This window comes from Pongo abelii, chromosome 7 (assembly GCF_028885655.2).
Source record: "Pongo abelii isolate AG06213 chromosome 7, NHGRI_mPonAbe1-v2.0_pri, whole genome shotgun sequence".
NCBI lineage: Eukaryota > Metazoa > Chordata > Mammalia > Primates > Hominidae > Pongo > Pongo abelii.
In genome coordinates, this window is record NC_071992.2 from 136541284 (window position 1) to 136557795 (window position 16512).

The 16512-nt window shown below is 37.3% G+C and overlaps 1 protein-coding gene across 2 annotated transcripts in view; it reads left to right on the forward strand.

The window, feature by feature from the left end:
* COL14A1 (collagen type XIV alpha 1 chain) overlaps positions 1-16512 on the forward strand; it is a 240948-nt gene that overhangs the window by 170971 nt on the left and 53465 nt on the right. For both annotated transcript variants that reach the window (XM_024251441.3, XM_024251440.3), the window contains exons 36-38: positions 1915-2001; positions 11173-11226; positions 15108-15203. In XM_024251441.3, the coding sequence (XP_024107209.3) occupies positions 1915-2001; positions 11173-11226; positions 15108-15203 (237 nt within the window). The remainder of the gene's footprint in view (positions 1-1914; positions 2002-11172; positions 11227-15107; positions 15204-16512) is intronic.

The window sequence follows — 16512 nt, forward strand, 5'->3', positions numbered from 1 at the left end:
GCTAATAAAGACATACCCGAGACTGGGTAATTTATAAAGGAAGGTTTAGTTGACTCACAGTTTTTTACGGCTGGGGAGGCCTCAGGAAACTTACAAACATGGTGGAAGGGGAAGCAAACACTTCCTTCTTCACAAGGTGGCAGCAAGGAGAAGTGCAGAGCGAAGGTGGGGGGAAAGCCCCTTATAAAACCATCAGATCTCATGAGAATGTGCTCACTATCACAAGAACAGCATGGAGGTAACCGCCCCTATGATTCATACCTGGCTTACATTATGCACTGAAGAAAAAGTTACTGAGTTGAAAAAGTTACTCCACTGGGTCCTACCTGTGACATATGGGGATTATGGGAACTATATCAAGATGAGATTTGGGTGCGGACACAGCCAAACTGTATCAGTAAGACTTACCATATCAAAAAGCCAAACTATATAAATAAGACTTAACACCTCACAACATCTATTGCAAGCACCAAATTCATGGCAGTCTGTATTTGAGAAGGAAGCAACTTAATATTTCTTCACCAAAATAAGTTTCTAGTAAACTCTGGAAGAAATTAAATTAGATACACCTTGATGTTGTGCTAAAGGGAAGGTAGATGTGAAATTGGCAGGAGAAACACTCAGAATCCTCTGTTGTATCAAGCAAAGATGTGATCACCACTTTTTCTAGGAAAGGACCCTTCTCGTTCCTTTTCTTTTTACTTGTCTCATTGAAGAGGTGTAAATTCCATAGTAAAAAGACACGGTACAGTAACAGTCAGCAGCACTGGCAAAACCATCACTGAGTCGCTGGCTACAGGTGGCCTGTTGTTAGCCTTATTTTGGGATCTTTCAGAATACTTAAGTTTATGTTTCACTCTAGCTGGCCAGATTTCAGGCCAGATGTGTTCACAGGGGATTTGAACTGAAGTCTTTTACTGTTGTCCAACATTTAGAGAAAAGTATATACACCATGTAACAGTCCATTTGCTTAACCTTTCTTGGGTTTCTGTTGTGAATGTTGTAGAGACTCAGATTATTTTCAGTTTGGCAATTTAGCTGTCATCTGTGCTCTATGTGGCTCTAATTTTATTTTCCTCCGAAGTCTTAAATAATGACTAGTTTTTTCTCTATCCAAAGGGACTGATGAACTCCATGAACTTCTATAGTATCTTATCCCAGTGCTGAGCTTATTTTGGCTGCTGCTCTAAATGGGATATTTACAAATTGTTCAATAGCTGTTAGCAGGTGCTCTGTCTTCCTCTACATTCCAGTAACTCATTCGGATATATTCAGCCTTCCATTAGTAATCTATTTTGTAATGTCACATGACAACAATATTCCCTAAGAGAGAAGAATAATGTTCTCCTATTCCAGAGCCTTAGATCTACACTGTGATGTTTTTCTTACTTTCAACCACAGAATGTGAGCAGTTGTGGAAATTGTCATAGGGAATTGATGAAGAGTTTAAACATTGATTTTATTTTGTTTTTCTTTGTTTGTTTTAGTATAGATATAGTTGTTTTGATTGAGTACTCCAAGTTTTCTTTTATCCTTTGAAACAGAAAAATTATTGTAGCATAAAAAAGTTTTCAAGACCTTTAGTTCGCAGAGTACTATCACTTCAACCAACAGAATTAAATAGTAATCAAGATTTTTTTTTGTTGCACTCACTTCTGATTGTCTTTCCTCACCTGGATTCCCAAGCTGGTTTTAGCAACACCCATTGATAATAGTGATTATCAGTGACTAGGAAGTACCCATTCATTTTTCTTTATAGAAAAGATTTTGTAATCAGGAGTGAATATTCTCTGCCTTTCTAATGTACACTTGAAAGTCTAAAAATATCTTAAATCAAACTGTTTTCTTTGAGCCAATAAAGCCATTTGTATAAACTGGCATGCTAATGGTTTTGCTTTTTTTGTTTCTTTTCAGAGGGATGATGAGTCTTGCCCAGACCTTCCCCATTCCTGCTCCTGTTCTGAAACCAATGAAGTGGCTCTGGGACCAGCGGGCCCACCAGTAAGTCTTGCTGAGTTCAGCCTTAAATGTTCTTTAATAATATTAACAGCTATCACTTGTGTGTCTAGTATGTGTTGTCTACTGTACTAAATGGCTATTACTCACTTAATTGTAGGAATGCAGTGAGACACAGAGATGTTAAGTAACTTGATTAAAGAACACAGCTTGGAGGAGCTGGGCTGGGCTTCAAATCCAAGTCTCCATGACTCCTAGAGATGATGCTTCTCACCACTGTGCCATACGATGTCTCATACTGGTCTATACTCAAAATCTTCCCTTAAAGCTACTATGGTTAATTTTCAGTGTGAATATTTCAAACCAGGACCTTTACTTGTACCTATAAGATTTGCATACACCTGCTTTGTCCACTTTCTCTCTTTTTTTAAACTTTTACTTTAGGTTCAGGGGTACATGCGAAGGTTTGTTACATAGATAGGTAAACTCATGTCACGAGGATTTGTTGTACAGATTAATTCATCACCCAAGTACCAAGTCTAGTACTCAATAGCTATTTTTCTGCTCCTTTCTCTCCTTCCATCCTCCACCCTCAAGTAGGCCCCCGTGTCTGTTGTTCCCTTCCTCGTGTCCATGAGTTCTCATCATTTAGCTCCCACTTATAAGTGAAATCATGTGGCATTTGGTTTTCTGTTTCTGTGTTAGCTTCTTAAGGATAAAGGCCTCCTGCTCCATCCGTGTTCCCACAAAAGACATGATCTTGATCTTTTTTATAGCTGCATAGTATTCCATGATGTATATGTACCACATTTTCTTTATCCAATCTGTAACTGATGGGCATTTAGGTTGATTCCATGTCTTTGCTATTGTGAATAGTGCTACAATGAACATTCGTGTGTATATGTCTTTATGATAGAATGGTTTGTATTCCTTTGGGTATATACGCAGTAATAGGATTGCTGGGTTGAATGGTTGTTCTGTTTGTAGCTCTTTGAGGAATCTCCACACTGCTTTTCACAACGGTTGAACTAATTTACATTCCCACCAACAGTGTATAAGTGTTCCCTTTTCTCCGCAACCTTGCCAGCATCAGTTATTTTTTTAAGTTTTAATAATAGGCATTCTGACTGCTGTGAGATGGTATTTCATTGTGGTTTTGATTTTCATTTCTCTCATGATCAGTGTGATATTGAGCTTTTTTTCATATGCTTTCTGGCCACTTGTATGTCTTCTTTTGAAAAGTGTCTGTTTATGTCCTTTGCTCTCTTTTTAATGGGGTCATTTGGGTTTTTTTCTTGTAAATTTGTTTAAGTTCTAATAGAGGCTGGATATTAGACCTTTGTCAGATGCATAGTTTGCAAAAATTTTCTTCCATTCTGTAGGTTGTCTGTTTACTCTGTTGATAGTTACTTTTGCTGTGCAGAAGCACGTTAGTATAATTAGAGCCCATTTGTAAATTTTTGCTTTTGTTGTGATTGCTTTTGGTGTCTTCTTTGTCATGAAATCTTTGCTCGTGCCTATGTCCTGAATGGTATTGCCTAGGTTGTCTTCCAGGGTTTTTATATTTGTGGGTTTTACATTTAAGTCTTTAGTCCATCTTGAGTTAGTCTTTGTATATGGTGTAAGGAAGGGGTTCAGTTTCAGTCTTCTGCATATGGCTAGCCAGTTATCCTAGTACCATTTATTGAATAGGGAATCCTTTCTCCATTGCTTGTTTTTGTCAGCTCTGTTGAAGATCAGATGGTCATAGGTGTGTGGTCTTATTTTTGGGTTCTGTATTCTAGTCCCCTGGTCTATGTGTCTGTTTTTGTACCAGTACCATACCGTTTTGATTACCATAGCCCTATAGTATAGTTTGAAGTTGCATAACATGATGCTCCAGCTTTGTTCTTTTTGCTTAGGATTGCCTTGACTATCCAGGCTCCTTTGTGGTTCCACATAAATTTTAAAATAGTTTTTTTCTAGTTCTGTAAAGAATGTTATTGGTAGTTTGATAGGAGCAGCATTAATGCTGTAAATTGCTTTGGGGAGTATGGCCATTTTAACAATATTGATACTTCCTATCCAAGAGCATGAAATGTTTTTCCATTTGTTTATGTCATCTATGATTTCTTTGAGCAGTGTTATAATTCTCATTGTAGAGATCTTTCAGCTTCCTAGTAGCTGTATTCCTAGGTATTTTATGCTTTTTGTGGCAATTGTGGATGGGATTGCATTCTTGATTTGGCTCTTAGCTTGGCTGCTGTTGGTGTATAGGGATGTTAGTGATCTTTGTGCATTGATTTTATATCCTGAAACTTTGCCAAAGTTGTTTATTAGCTGAAGGAGCTTTTGGGCTAAGACGATGGTGTTTTCTAGATATAGAATCATGTCATCTTCAAACAGGGATAGTTTGACTCCCTGTCTTCCTATTTGGATGCCTTTCTTTCTCTTGCCTGATTGCACTGGCCAGGACTTCCAATACTATGTTAAATAGGAGTGGTGAGAGAGAACAGCCTTGTCTTGTGCTGGTTTTCAATAGGAAATGCTTCCAGCTTTTGCCCATTCAGTATGATGTTGGCTGCAGGTTTGTCATATATGGCTCTTATTATTTTAAGGTATGTTCCTTCAATACCTATTTTATTGAGAGTTTTTAACATGAAGGGATGTTGAATTTTATCAAAAGCCTTTTTTGCATCTATTGAGATAATTATGTGGTTTTTGTCTTTGGTTCTGTTTAGGTGATGAATCACATTTATTGATTTGTGTATGTTGAGCCAACCTAGCATCCCAGGGATGAAGCCTACTTGACTGTGGTGGATTAGCTTTTCGGTGTGCTGCTGGATTCAGTTTTCACATATTTTGTTGAGGAATTTTGAATTGATGTTCATCAAGGATATTAGCCAGAAATTTTCTTTTCTGTCATTGTGTCTCTTTCAGGTTTTGCTATCAGGATGATGCTGACCTCATAGAATGAGTTGAGGAGGAGTTATTCCTCCTCAATTTTTTGGAATCGTTTCAAAAGGAATGTTACCAGCTCTTCTTTGTACATCTGGTAGAATTTGACTGTGAATCTATCTGGCCCTGGGCTTTTTTTCATTGCTAGACTATTTATTATGGATTCAATTTCAGACCTTGTTATTGGTCTGTTCAGGGAATCAATTTCTTTCTGGTTTAGTCTTGGGAGGGTGTGTGTGTCCAGGCATTTATCCATCTCTTCTAGGTTTTCTAGTATGTGTGCATAGAGGTATTTGTAGTAGTTCCTAATGGTTACTTTTATTTCTGTGGGGTCAGTGTAACATCCCCTTTGTCATTTGTAATTGTATTTATTTGGATCTTCTTTCTTTTCTGCTTTATTAGTCTAGCTGGTGGCTTATCTATCTTATTAATTTTTCAAAAAACTAACTACTGGATTTGTTGTCTTTTGAATGTGTTTGCATGTCTTGATTTCTTTCAGTTCAGCCCTGATCTTGGTTATTTCTTGTCTCCTGCTAGTTTTGGGGTTGGTTTGCTCTTGCTTCTCTTATTCTCTCAGTTGTGATATTAGGTTGTTAATTTGAGATCCTTCTAACTTTTTGATGTGTGTGTTTAGTGCTATGAATTTCTCTCTTAACACTGCCTTAGCTGTGTCCCAGAGATTCTGGTATGTTGTACCTTTGTTCTCATTAGTTTCAAAGAACTTCCTGACCCTGCTTAATTTTAATTTTTTATATATCCTGAGATTATATTAAAATGTCCAAAATATTAGAAACATTATCTTCCTATTTGGCTTGTTATGTGAATCATTGTGAATGAAACCATTTAACTTCAGTAATGCTTTTTACTTCAAGTCTGATTTGTCTAATATTAATATAGTTTCAATATTTGTGTTTTGGATTCTTTGTCTAATTTTTTAATTTTCTAATTTGTCTAACTTACATGTTCTCATTCCAGCCAGTTGGAAAGAGAGAAAATGGTTGAGGATAGCATTTGGTTTTCATTTAAGAACAACTCCCAGGGTATATGCAGCACCTTTCGCTCATATTCCATTAGCCAGCACTTAGTCATAAGGTCATACCTACTTACATAGGATTCCAAGAAATCAAGTCCGTAGTTGGATGGTTATGTGTTAATTAAAACTCAGGGGATTGTATTATTACAAAGAAGCACTGGAAATGAATGTGAGGACAATTAGCAATCTCTGTACAACTGTGAAAAGTATCTTTTTTTTTTTTTCTTTTGGGATGGAGTTTTGCTCTTGTTGCCCAGGCTGGAGTGGAATGGCACAGTCTCGGCTCACCGCAACCTCCGCCTCCCAGGTTCAAGCGATTCTCCTGCCTCAGCCTCCCGAGTAGCTGGGATTACAGGCATGTGCCACCACGCCAGGCTAATTTTTTGTATTTTTAGCAGAGACGGGGTTTCTCCATGTTTGTCAGGCTGGTCTTGAACTCCTGACCTCAGCTGATCTGCCCGCCTCGGCCTCCCAAAGTGCTGGGATTACCGGCGTGAGCCACCGCACCTGGCCGAAAACTATCTTTTGAAAACATTTCAGATGTCAGAAATAAAAATATTTCAGACGAACAAAAACTAATAATTTACCACCAATATTCTCTCATTAAGGAATATGCCTAGGACATAATTTAAAATAAAGAAAAATGATACCAGAAGAAATTATGACCAAAGAAATAGCAAATATATGGGCAAATCTTAATAAATATTAATTTGTAACATATATATTTTCTTCATTTTTTATTTGCGACATTTCAATGTTTTTATATTTATATTTTAGATATTTCTCTTTAAATAGCATATGCCAAGATTTTGCTTTTAATCCAGTTTTACAATCTTTCTTTCATAGTTTAATCCACTCTGTTGGTTGTGATAACTGACCTATTCTGATTTACATCCACAACTTTAATTTTACTTTCTTGGTTTTTCTTAATTTCTTAATTTTTGCTTTTTAATTTGTATTACATATATATTTCTTGCTTGAGATTGTATTTATTTTTGTCTTTAATTTTTGCTTTTTTTGTATTCTTTTTTTCCCCTCCACTAGTTTGGAAAGTATACTCTGTAGCTTTTCTATTAATAGTTAAACCCAGAAGTTTTTACCAGATATACTTAGCTTAACAAAGTTTAAAATAATCACTATTTCTATCCTTCTTTGCCAGTATGATGAGTTGGAATTCTTTTATCTTAGATCATCTTCTTAATAATTTATGTGCTCTTACTACCCAATATTTTAATACTGTTTTTAACATCACAAATTAGATGTCTTGATTATTATTATTGCTTGTGTGAGCTCTAAAACATAAACTTTCCAGCAAGCCTCAGCCATCTTTTCCATCCTTCCTGAGGGCAGTTTCAGTTCACATGTATACTATAGTTTTTTATTGTTTCTTTCTTCTTGGTACTTAAGAATAGAGTTCTTAATTACAATAGTGTTTTAGCCAGCATTAATACATGTTTATAGCAGGAGGGTTTTCAAGTTTTTTCGTTTGTAATATGCTGGAACAAGTCATAAAATATTTATTTGTGACCTAAACAGCAAACTTTCTAATGGAGAGAAGCAGCAAAGATGTGAAAGGGAAGGGTTGAGCTTTGATTTGAAGGGGGAAAAAAGATGTAAAATGAGAAAAAAGCAATTGAAATTTTATGTTTCAAAAATTTCAAATAAGGAAATTTTGTATTCTAAATAAAGCATAATTAATTAAGAAATAGTATCTTGAGCAATATGTAATAAATTCTGTTTGATGATTGAACATACTTTGTTTTCTCATTCATGAATTTACACAGTAGTATAAGTAGTATAAGGTATCAATAAAACTAAAGGATCTGTAGGAAGGCCTGGGTAGAGAAATCATATTCTCTTTGCAAAGGCTAACCCTCTCATTGAAAAAATGACTGTTTTCATCCACAAGTATTTGTTGAATTCTTGTCATATGCCCAGTGACAAGGGTAAAGGATGAGGTGGAAAGTAAGTTAGAAGTATAAAATGGTCCCTGGCTTTTAGACATGGTGCCTCTGACTTGAGTATCTGTGAGATAAACAGTCTTGATTATTATTATTGGAATAAAATCTTCAGTTGAAGATATATTTGAATATATATTTGAATAAAATCTTCAGTTGAAAACAAATCATTTAAGATGCACAAACAAAATTAAAAAATTGTGACAGACTGGGTATATTAACTGGGATAGACTAGGCTGCGAGAAACAGAAAATTTAGCTAACACAGTAGCGTAAACTATGAGGACAATAGGACATTTATTGTTTACTCAATGAAGGGTTTAGAGGCAGATGGTCTGAAGAAGGCAAATGAGGCTGCTAGACAACTTCCTGAAGGACTTGTGCTTGCTCGAGCTTTTCTTAGGTTCGCTGCTTCTTGATCAAATTGGCCAAAACTGCTTAACACAACTATTCCTGGTTGCAAAGAAAAGCTGAGAAAACAAGTATCTGTCTTTTTTGGCCTTTATCGTAGGGTTGAAAGGGAGAAGGGGGTCAGAAAAGGCTCTTAGGTAGCCAGCCATAGTGTCTGACACACTGGGGGAAAAACTGTAATGAAGCATGTATGGAAATCTGATATATGGCACTTGATATTGGCACTGCAGATCAAGTATAGAAATGATTGATGTTCAATAATGGTGCTGGAACATTTGGTTTTACATGTAGAAAATACCTATAAATAAAAGTATATATAACATCTAAGTTTGTGTAAGTACACTCCATGATGTTCACATAACAACAAAATTGCCTAACAACCATTTCTCAGAATGCATTTCCATCACCAAGCAATTTATGACTTCATATGAAGAATTTCTACTCATTAAAGAGAAAAAAAGACATGTAACCCAATAGAAAACTGAGTAACGTCTACAAATAGACAGTCACAGTGAGAATAAATGCAAATAGATAAACTTATGAAAAGATACATAAGCATAATAGTTTTCAGGGAAATGAAAATTAGAACAAGAATAAGGTTTTTTTTAGCAATCAGCTTGATAAAAATGTAAAGTTTGATAATACTCAGGGTTGATTAAGATTTAAGGAAACAGGGACCCTCTTAAACTATTGGTAGATCTATAAACTGGCACAGTTAGTTTAGAGTGCAATTTCATAATAGATCTGCAAATTTATCAACTTTCACTTACGATTCTACTCTTGGTATCTTCTTCTGAGAAACGTAACAGTTTTACTTAAGGGATATGTAGGGATGTTAATTGAAGCATTTTAAAAATTTGTTTTAGTTTTTAATTTTTTGAGATGGAGTCTCACTCTGTCCCTTAGGCTGGGGTGCAGTGGCGTGATCTCGGCTCACTGCAACCTCTGCCTCCTGGGTTTAAGCGATTCTCCTGCCTCAACCTCCCAAATAGCTGGGATTATAGGCCTGTGCCACCAAGCTCAGCTAATTTTTTATTTTTAGTAGAGATGGGGTTTTACCATATTGGCCAGGCTGGTCTCGAACTCCTAACCTCAAGTGATCCACCCGCCTTGGCCTCCCAAAGTGCTGGGATTACAGGCGTGAGCCAGCGTGCCCAGCCTGAAGCATTATTTAAATGGCTGAAAACTGTGGGAATGAAACTACTTAAATTTCCAATAATAAAAGAATGGCTAAACAAACTCTTACATATCCAAGGTTCAGACAACTATGCAGCAGTTAAGAATGAATTAGATCTATGTGTGCTATAATAAAAAATCACTAAAGCATATTAAGTTGAAGTCATAACTATGTAAAAAGTGTGACATCACATATTTAAAACATATACAGCAAATAATACAGTAATACTATAGGCAGTATTTTCTATAGATACAGATGCACATAAATAAAATTACATTTTATAATTGTATTTTTAAAATCTGGAAGATGAGCAACTAATTGATAAAAAGAGTGCATGTAAATGGTTTTTTTAAAAGCTGAGGAAATTTTAAAGATCACCTGACCCAGTGTTTTCTTAAGTGATACAGTGTTCTGCTAATAGTGTACAGAATCCCTTTTAGTAATCCTGTACATAGCGTGAAATAAATTGGAATCACACAGGGAGAAAGTTATTCCATTTTCAATGATTTTTCAATCCTTCTGCTCAGGTGAAATATAAATTCTGTCTAGTGCCCACATGGTCCTCCTAACACTTATTCATCTCTCTTTTTATCAAAGAGCGAACTCTTGGCTCACAGACTTCAATAGAAACAGAATCTAGCTAAATTTTTTTTGTTTTGAGAGGGAGTCTTGCTTTGTCGCCCAGGCTGGAGTGCAGTGATCTCAGCTCACTGCAAGCTCTGCCTCCCGGGTTCATTCACACCATTCTCCTGCCTCAGCCTCCTGAGTAGCTGGGACTACAGGCACCCGCCACCACGCCTGGCTAATTTTTTTGTATTTTCAGTAGAGACGGTGTTTCACCGTGTTAGCCAGGATGGTCTCGATCTCCTGACCTCATGATCCGCCCGCCTCGGCCTCCCAAAGTGCTGGGATTACAGGCATGAGCCACCGCACCCGGCCAATCTAGCTGAATTTAATAGCACTATTTATAGTGTATTGATTTCTAAGATTACCTTATAGTTTTAGCAAGTGATACTTTTTTTCATTTACTGTAATGCTGTATTTGATTTTAAAATAAGTGAAATAGTCAATTAAGATATTCAGTAAATACACACGTGTTTAGACACATATGAACATATATACAGGGAATATACATACACATATTATGTTTGTAGATATATATCTATATAAAGAAAACTGCTATTAATTAATAGGCTAGATAATATGGCAAAAGTTTTGAGGGGAAATATGAATGACAACTTTCAGAAAGATGAAACTAACTGTCCTTTTGCTGTGAAAATAAAGAAAATTAGGTTGTTGCTACTTTCATGTGCTTTCTACAATTTAATTGGATCATCTCAAAGTTATGTTTTGTGTGTTATATATGTATGTTTTGTAACATATATAATTTTGATTAACAGTGTATTCTTTGGATCATTCGTAACGGTAGTCTTCTATAACCACTAAGTAAATAAATCTTACAATTTTTCAATAGTTAAAAAGGATTTGGCAAAGAAAGTTTTCCAAAACCATGAAATCGTCTGCACCGCTGGGGCTGGGTGGTAAATTTCCAGTTAAGGATCATGATGAATGTATACTATTACACAATGTGTTGGCCTTTACATAAAATAATAATGAGTTAATTCATACTATTAAGGAAAATGAATGAAATACACTGTTTTGAGATTTGTCTTTCAGCTAATGCTTAAATCTGTTTGCCAGGGTGGTCCGGGACTCCGAGGACCAAAGGGCCAGCAAGGTGAACCGGGTCCAAAGGTAATGTGCGTGTTCTCTCTCTCTCTCTGTCTCATCTCTCTCTCTCTCTCATAAATAGCCATCATTTTGGAGCTAAATATGACTTATTTCACCCTTGCAATCTAAAGTTCCTGATATTTTTATGAAAGTTGTGCCTAACCCTTCTTCCTTATTTTAAAAGACTATGCTTTTAATCAAAAAGAATATTTAATAACTCAGTGAAAATAAAGGCTTCTGGGTCAGAAATAAGAATGTCAATGTTCTGAGTGGTTTAGTCTCCAAGATAGTTCTCTCAGAATTTGTACATTCTTCTCTTCCTCTACCTACAACAAAAACGTATCTTTAGAGGAATCATGCAGAACCACAACTTGACATCAGTTCTTTCCAGGCAATTTCTCAGGTTTTGGATTCCTTCTCCCCCACTGCAGTATATATAATCAAACACACAACTCTGTTTTTCATTCTTACTGCCCAGGGTCATCAAATATGGTGATTCAGGTTGTACACTGTACAAAGGCACCCGCCAAGAGACCAAGCCATGCCAAGCCATGTCAAGGAACACGTTTTTCTACTATGCACAAAGGCATCCTGAGGACTGGCAGAAGCCCAGTCACTAATGGAGTTCAGGCCTCACCATCTTCTCTCCAGCTCTTGGCAAATCTTCTAACTGGTCTTCTGTCAAGAGGCTTAACATTTCAAATGATTCTTCACATCTGCCCCCAGATTAATTTCCTTAAAGTCTATGCTGGATCATATCATACTCTTCAAAAACCTGCAGTCACATGCTGTTGCCTTCAGAGTACCGTTCACCCTCTTTGCCGAGGCATTTAAGGTCCTTTATAACTTGACTCCCATCTCATTTTCACCATGTTGCTCCACATGTCCTCCTCTCCATCCATCTTGCTTGACTTACTGCTCAATATGGTTTCTTATTAAATTTACATAGCATTTATTCATGGGGAGGAGAACATTGCAAAGCTTTTTACCACAAAATTGGAAACAGATGAAGCAAGGTAGAAGAAAATATTGGGATAAAAAAGAAGTAAATGAAAGAAGGCTAAAGATAATTAATCAGGTACTACCCAATTCAAACTTCAGACCATAAGATGTCTCCTTTTTTGTTTGTTTTGTTTGCTGGGACAGACTTGAGGTATCTTACTTGGCTCCATCTTTTATGGTGCTGTAAGAAGGGCAGTAGTTGGAGTCCTCTTCTCAAGCAAGGGTGCACTGGATCTTCCTCAGTTTCACCCAAAGGCAATGCCCCTCTGCTCCTATAGATTCTAGTTCCCTCCTCCCAGTGCCTCTATCAGCATGACCCTGGTGTTTTCTAACGTGATCACTGGATGATCATTCTAATTGTGAAGATAAATGAGTTCGTAGATCTTTGGTGATCCCAAGACCCACCCATTTCCTCCAATTATCCATTCCCATAGGATGCTACTGATATGGTTATTTCTGTATGACGATTTTGATGAATCACAGATCCAAGTAAGTAGCGGTTTTTGGAAAAAGTCTTATTGGACAAAGGACATTGACATGTCCACCAATGTGGACAGTGCGGGAATAGATACCTTCCATACGGAAGGCCCCAGTATGTATTATTTTTTATTTTGTTGCAGCAAATAGAGAATAAGAATTTGGAAGGACAAAGCAAACCTCTTGTTGGTCTCTCCTAGTCATTTTTGCCTCATATTTTACAGGATAAAATGGGACCCCCTAGTTTTTGCCCTTCTACTCTATTTGTAATTTCTCGATAACATATTATTAAACTCAGCCAGGCGCAGTGGCTCATGCCTGTAATCTCAGCACTTTGGGAGGCTGAGGCAAGTGGATCACCTGAGGTCAGGAGTTCGAGACCAGCCTGCCAACATGGTGAAACCTCTCCTAAAAATACAAAATTAGCTGAGTGTGGTGGTGGGCACCTGTAGTCCCAGCTACTCGGGAGGCTGAGACAGAAGAATCACTTGAAACTGGGAGGTGGAGGCTGCCGTGAGCAGAGATCATGCCACTGCACTCCAGCCTGGGCGAAACAGAGCAAGACTCCGTCTCAAAAATAAATAAATAAATAATATATTATTGAACTATTATATATTAAAATGATATATTATTAAACAATTATAAATACTAAGTAATACATAAAAATTGCCTCCTTGCTGCCTCCATCGTATTTTTAAAATTCCAGCTCCCTCCCTCTCCCTTCTTATGCCATGCTCCTTGTAAGAATAGTTATCACTCAGTGCTTCCACACGCTCACCTCCCAAAGAATTCTCAACCCACATATGCTTCCTCTTCCTCTGGGAGTCCTATGAAAATTCTCTCATAAAAGTTCCTAATTACTTGCTTATTACCAGTTCCATAGATTAGAGTTTAATTTTTCTTGAGATCTCTACAAAATTTAACACAATCAAACACTTCTTTGTTTGAAAATTTCTCCTCCTTTGGCCGTTTCTATACCACAATACCACTCCATCTTCAGCCTCTTCCTAGTTCTGGGGCTTTTTCATTTCAGATTCTTCCCCAGGTTTCTCTTCCTCTCCCTTCTACCTGATTATCTTATTTTTATCCACGTTCTATTTCACTCACTCAATACATTCCCCTTAATAACGTCACCTATAAATGTATTTTCAACTACTCCAAAATCCATCCCAGCACAGACCTTGCCTAACTCCTTGGCCTGCTGGACATTTCCATGTGGTTTATCCCAAGCACCTAAATCTTAACAAGTCTTAGTCTGCACTCATTATCTACCCACACTTTACCCCACAATGCCTTTTTTTCTGTATTCTTTGTTCCAAGTAATGGGTTCACCAATCTCACATCTAAGAAGATACCCAGATGTTGGAGGTCCTAATTTAATAAAAGAATAGCTTTAGTTGAAGTCACAGAATGAGACAGAAGAGATTGAGGATAGGTAGGTTTTTGGGTCTAAGATTTCTTATGTGGTTTAGTTTTAGTTAAACCGCAACAAAGTCCAAGCTACAGAAGTAAAGGTTACAGAAATAAGGGTAAAAGGGATGTCTGATCCTGAAAAGAAAGGAAGTAAAATAGGCTGGGAGTGGTGGCTCACGCCTGTAGTGCCAGTACTTTGGGAGGCTGAATTGGGCAGATCACCCGAGGTCAGGAGTTCAAGATCAGCCTGGCCAACAAGGTGAAACCCCATCTCTACTAAAAGTACAAAAATTAGCCAGGTGTGGTGGTGCATGCCTGTAATCCTAGCTACTCGGGAGGCTAAGGCAAGAGAATCACTTGAACCTGGGAGCAGGAGGTTGCAGTGAGCTGAGATCATGCCACTGCACTCCAGCCTGGGCAACAGAATGAGACTCTGTCTCAAAAACAAAAAAAATTAAAAAGGAAGTAAAATAATACTAAGCCTAGGGAAGGTCATTCAGTGGACATTGAAGGAAGTGTAGTGTGATGGCAGCGTCAAAGTGAGGAAGAAAGCGGAGGCTAGGTGCAAAGTTCTCAATAAATGCAGAGGAGTCCCCCCGAGGTGGGTGGTTGACAGTAGTGAAGACAGAGAGAATGTAGTTCATCTGGACGGTGTGAACCTTCCCAGACTAGGAGGGTGGCCTTGAAGCACTTATACTTATAAATTTGTTATGGAGTGTGGGGGGTCTCATTACTTACATAATTGGCATAGCACTCTTATTTACAGAAGCAAAAGTAGTAATGATAATAATAAAGTTGCAGCAATCCCTGTGTGTTTACTCTTATGGTTTACTGATGACATTTTGCCTGGAAGGTAAATCATTTGAGGTTTGATGTCTTGCTATCCTGAGTATTTCCTATCTTAGGAAAAACTATATAAGAAAACAAATTATGATTGTCCTAAGCAGAAATATTTTCTAGATGTCAGAGAGTCTAACTTACTTTTAGGATGATACTTCTCTGTTGCCTTCCAGGGACCAGATGGCCCTCGGGGGGAACTTGGTCTGCCAGGACCTCAGGGTCCACCTGGACCCCAAGGACCAAGTGGTCTGTCCATTCAAGGAATGCCCGTGAGTTGTGTTCAAACATTCAGATGGGTTTTATTGTTATCTCTTTTCCATGAGGTTACAAAGAATGAACTTTTGTCTTCTGTGTCTTAATAATGAACCTCAGTCCCTTTGAAGCAATGATGGAGTGTCATTTCACTAGTTGTGCCCTTAGCCATTTTTTTGTCCAATGATGAAGGTCTTTTAACAAATAAGTACATGCATACTTATTGGAGGGAGGTCCATCCACAAGCATTGTGTGTATAGAGGAAGAACAAAGCTTAGCATGTATAGCCCTTTTTCTCATTTAACTAAATTCTTAATGGATATGATAACATTCAGAAAGTAACAAATGTTATACAAATTTAAGTTTTTTCATTATGTGTAGTAACTGCTGATATAAATTAATAAAAGCCATTTATTCACGATCCTTATCTCAAATGGCATCAAAGTGCAGTTTATGGAGAGTGAGAGTTTTAGATTTTTAGATGATGTACTTTATATAGCTGCATTTCTTTGAAAAGTCATTTTGTACCATTGAAAAAAATTTAATTCCGTTCACTGATCTTCATTAATCTTACTATAGAGGTCTAGATTTAAGAATAAAAACAATCTCTTTAATTCATATTTGAAGCAACCAGGTCCTTTTAAGCACAATTTTTGGCAATCTTTCTGCACATATGATTGTGTCTGCCTAGCTGAGAAGTTTCTCCTACAGTGTTATTTTTACATTTTAGAAAGCATTAACGTGCCAATTTGTGTAATTACTACTAATAATAAACATTGGTTGAGGTCTTACTACATGCCAGATTCTGTGTTTGCTTTTCCCTTCTTATATTCCATTTAAGTATGTTTCTAGCCAAAACAAAACAAAACAAATCTACATAGATATGAGATTGTAAAATCCAAGCCGTAAATAATACTGAAATGTTCAAGCCGCCCTGCATGTATTTACAATATTGGCCTCGCCATATTAGACTGTATATTCTATGTTAAAACTATCCTGGTATATAAATGTTCAGCTACATAGGAATGTTTACATAAATGACATAACATATGTGGAAAGTGAAATATATTCTGTTGGCCGGGCGCAATGGCTCATGCCTGTAATCCTAGAACTTTGGGAGGCCGAGGCAGGCGGATCACCTGAAGTCAGGAACTTGAGACTAACCTGGCCAACATGATGAAACCCCGTCTCTACTAAAAGTACAAAAATTAGCTGGGTGTGGTGGCAGGCATCTGTAATCTCAGCTACTCAGGAGGCTGAGGCAGGAGAATAGCTTGGACCCGGGAGGCAGAGGTTGCAGTGAGCCAACATTGTGTCACTGCACTC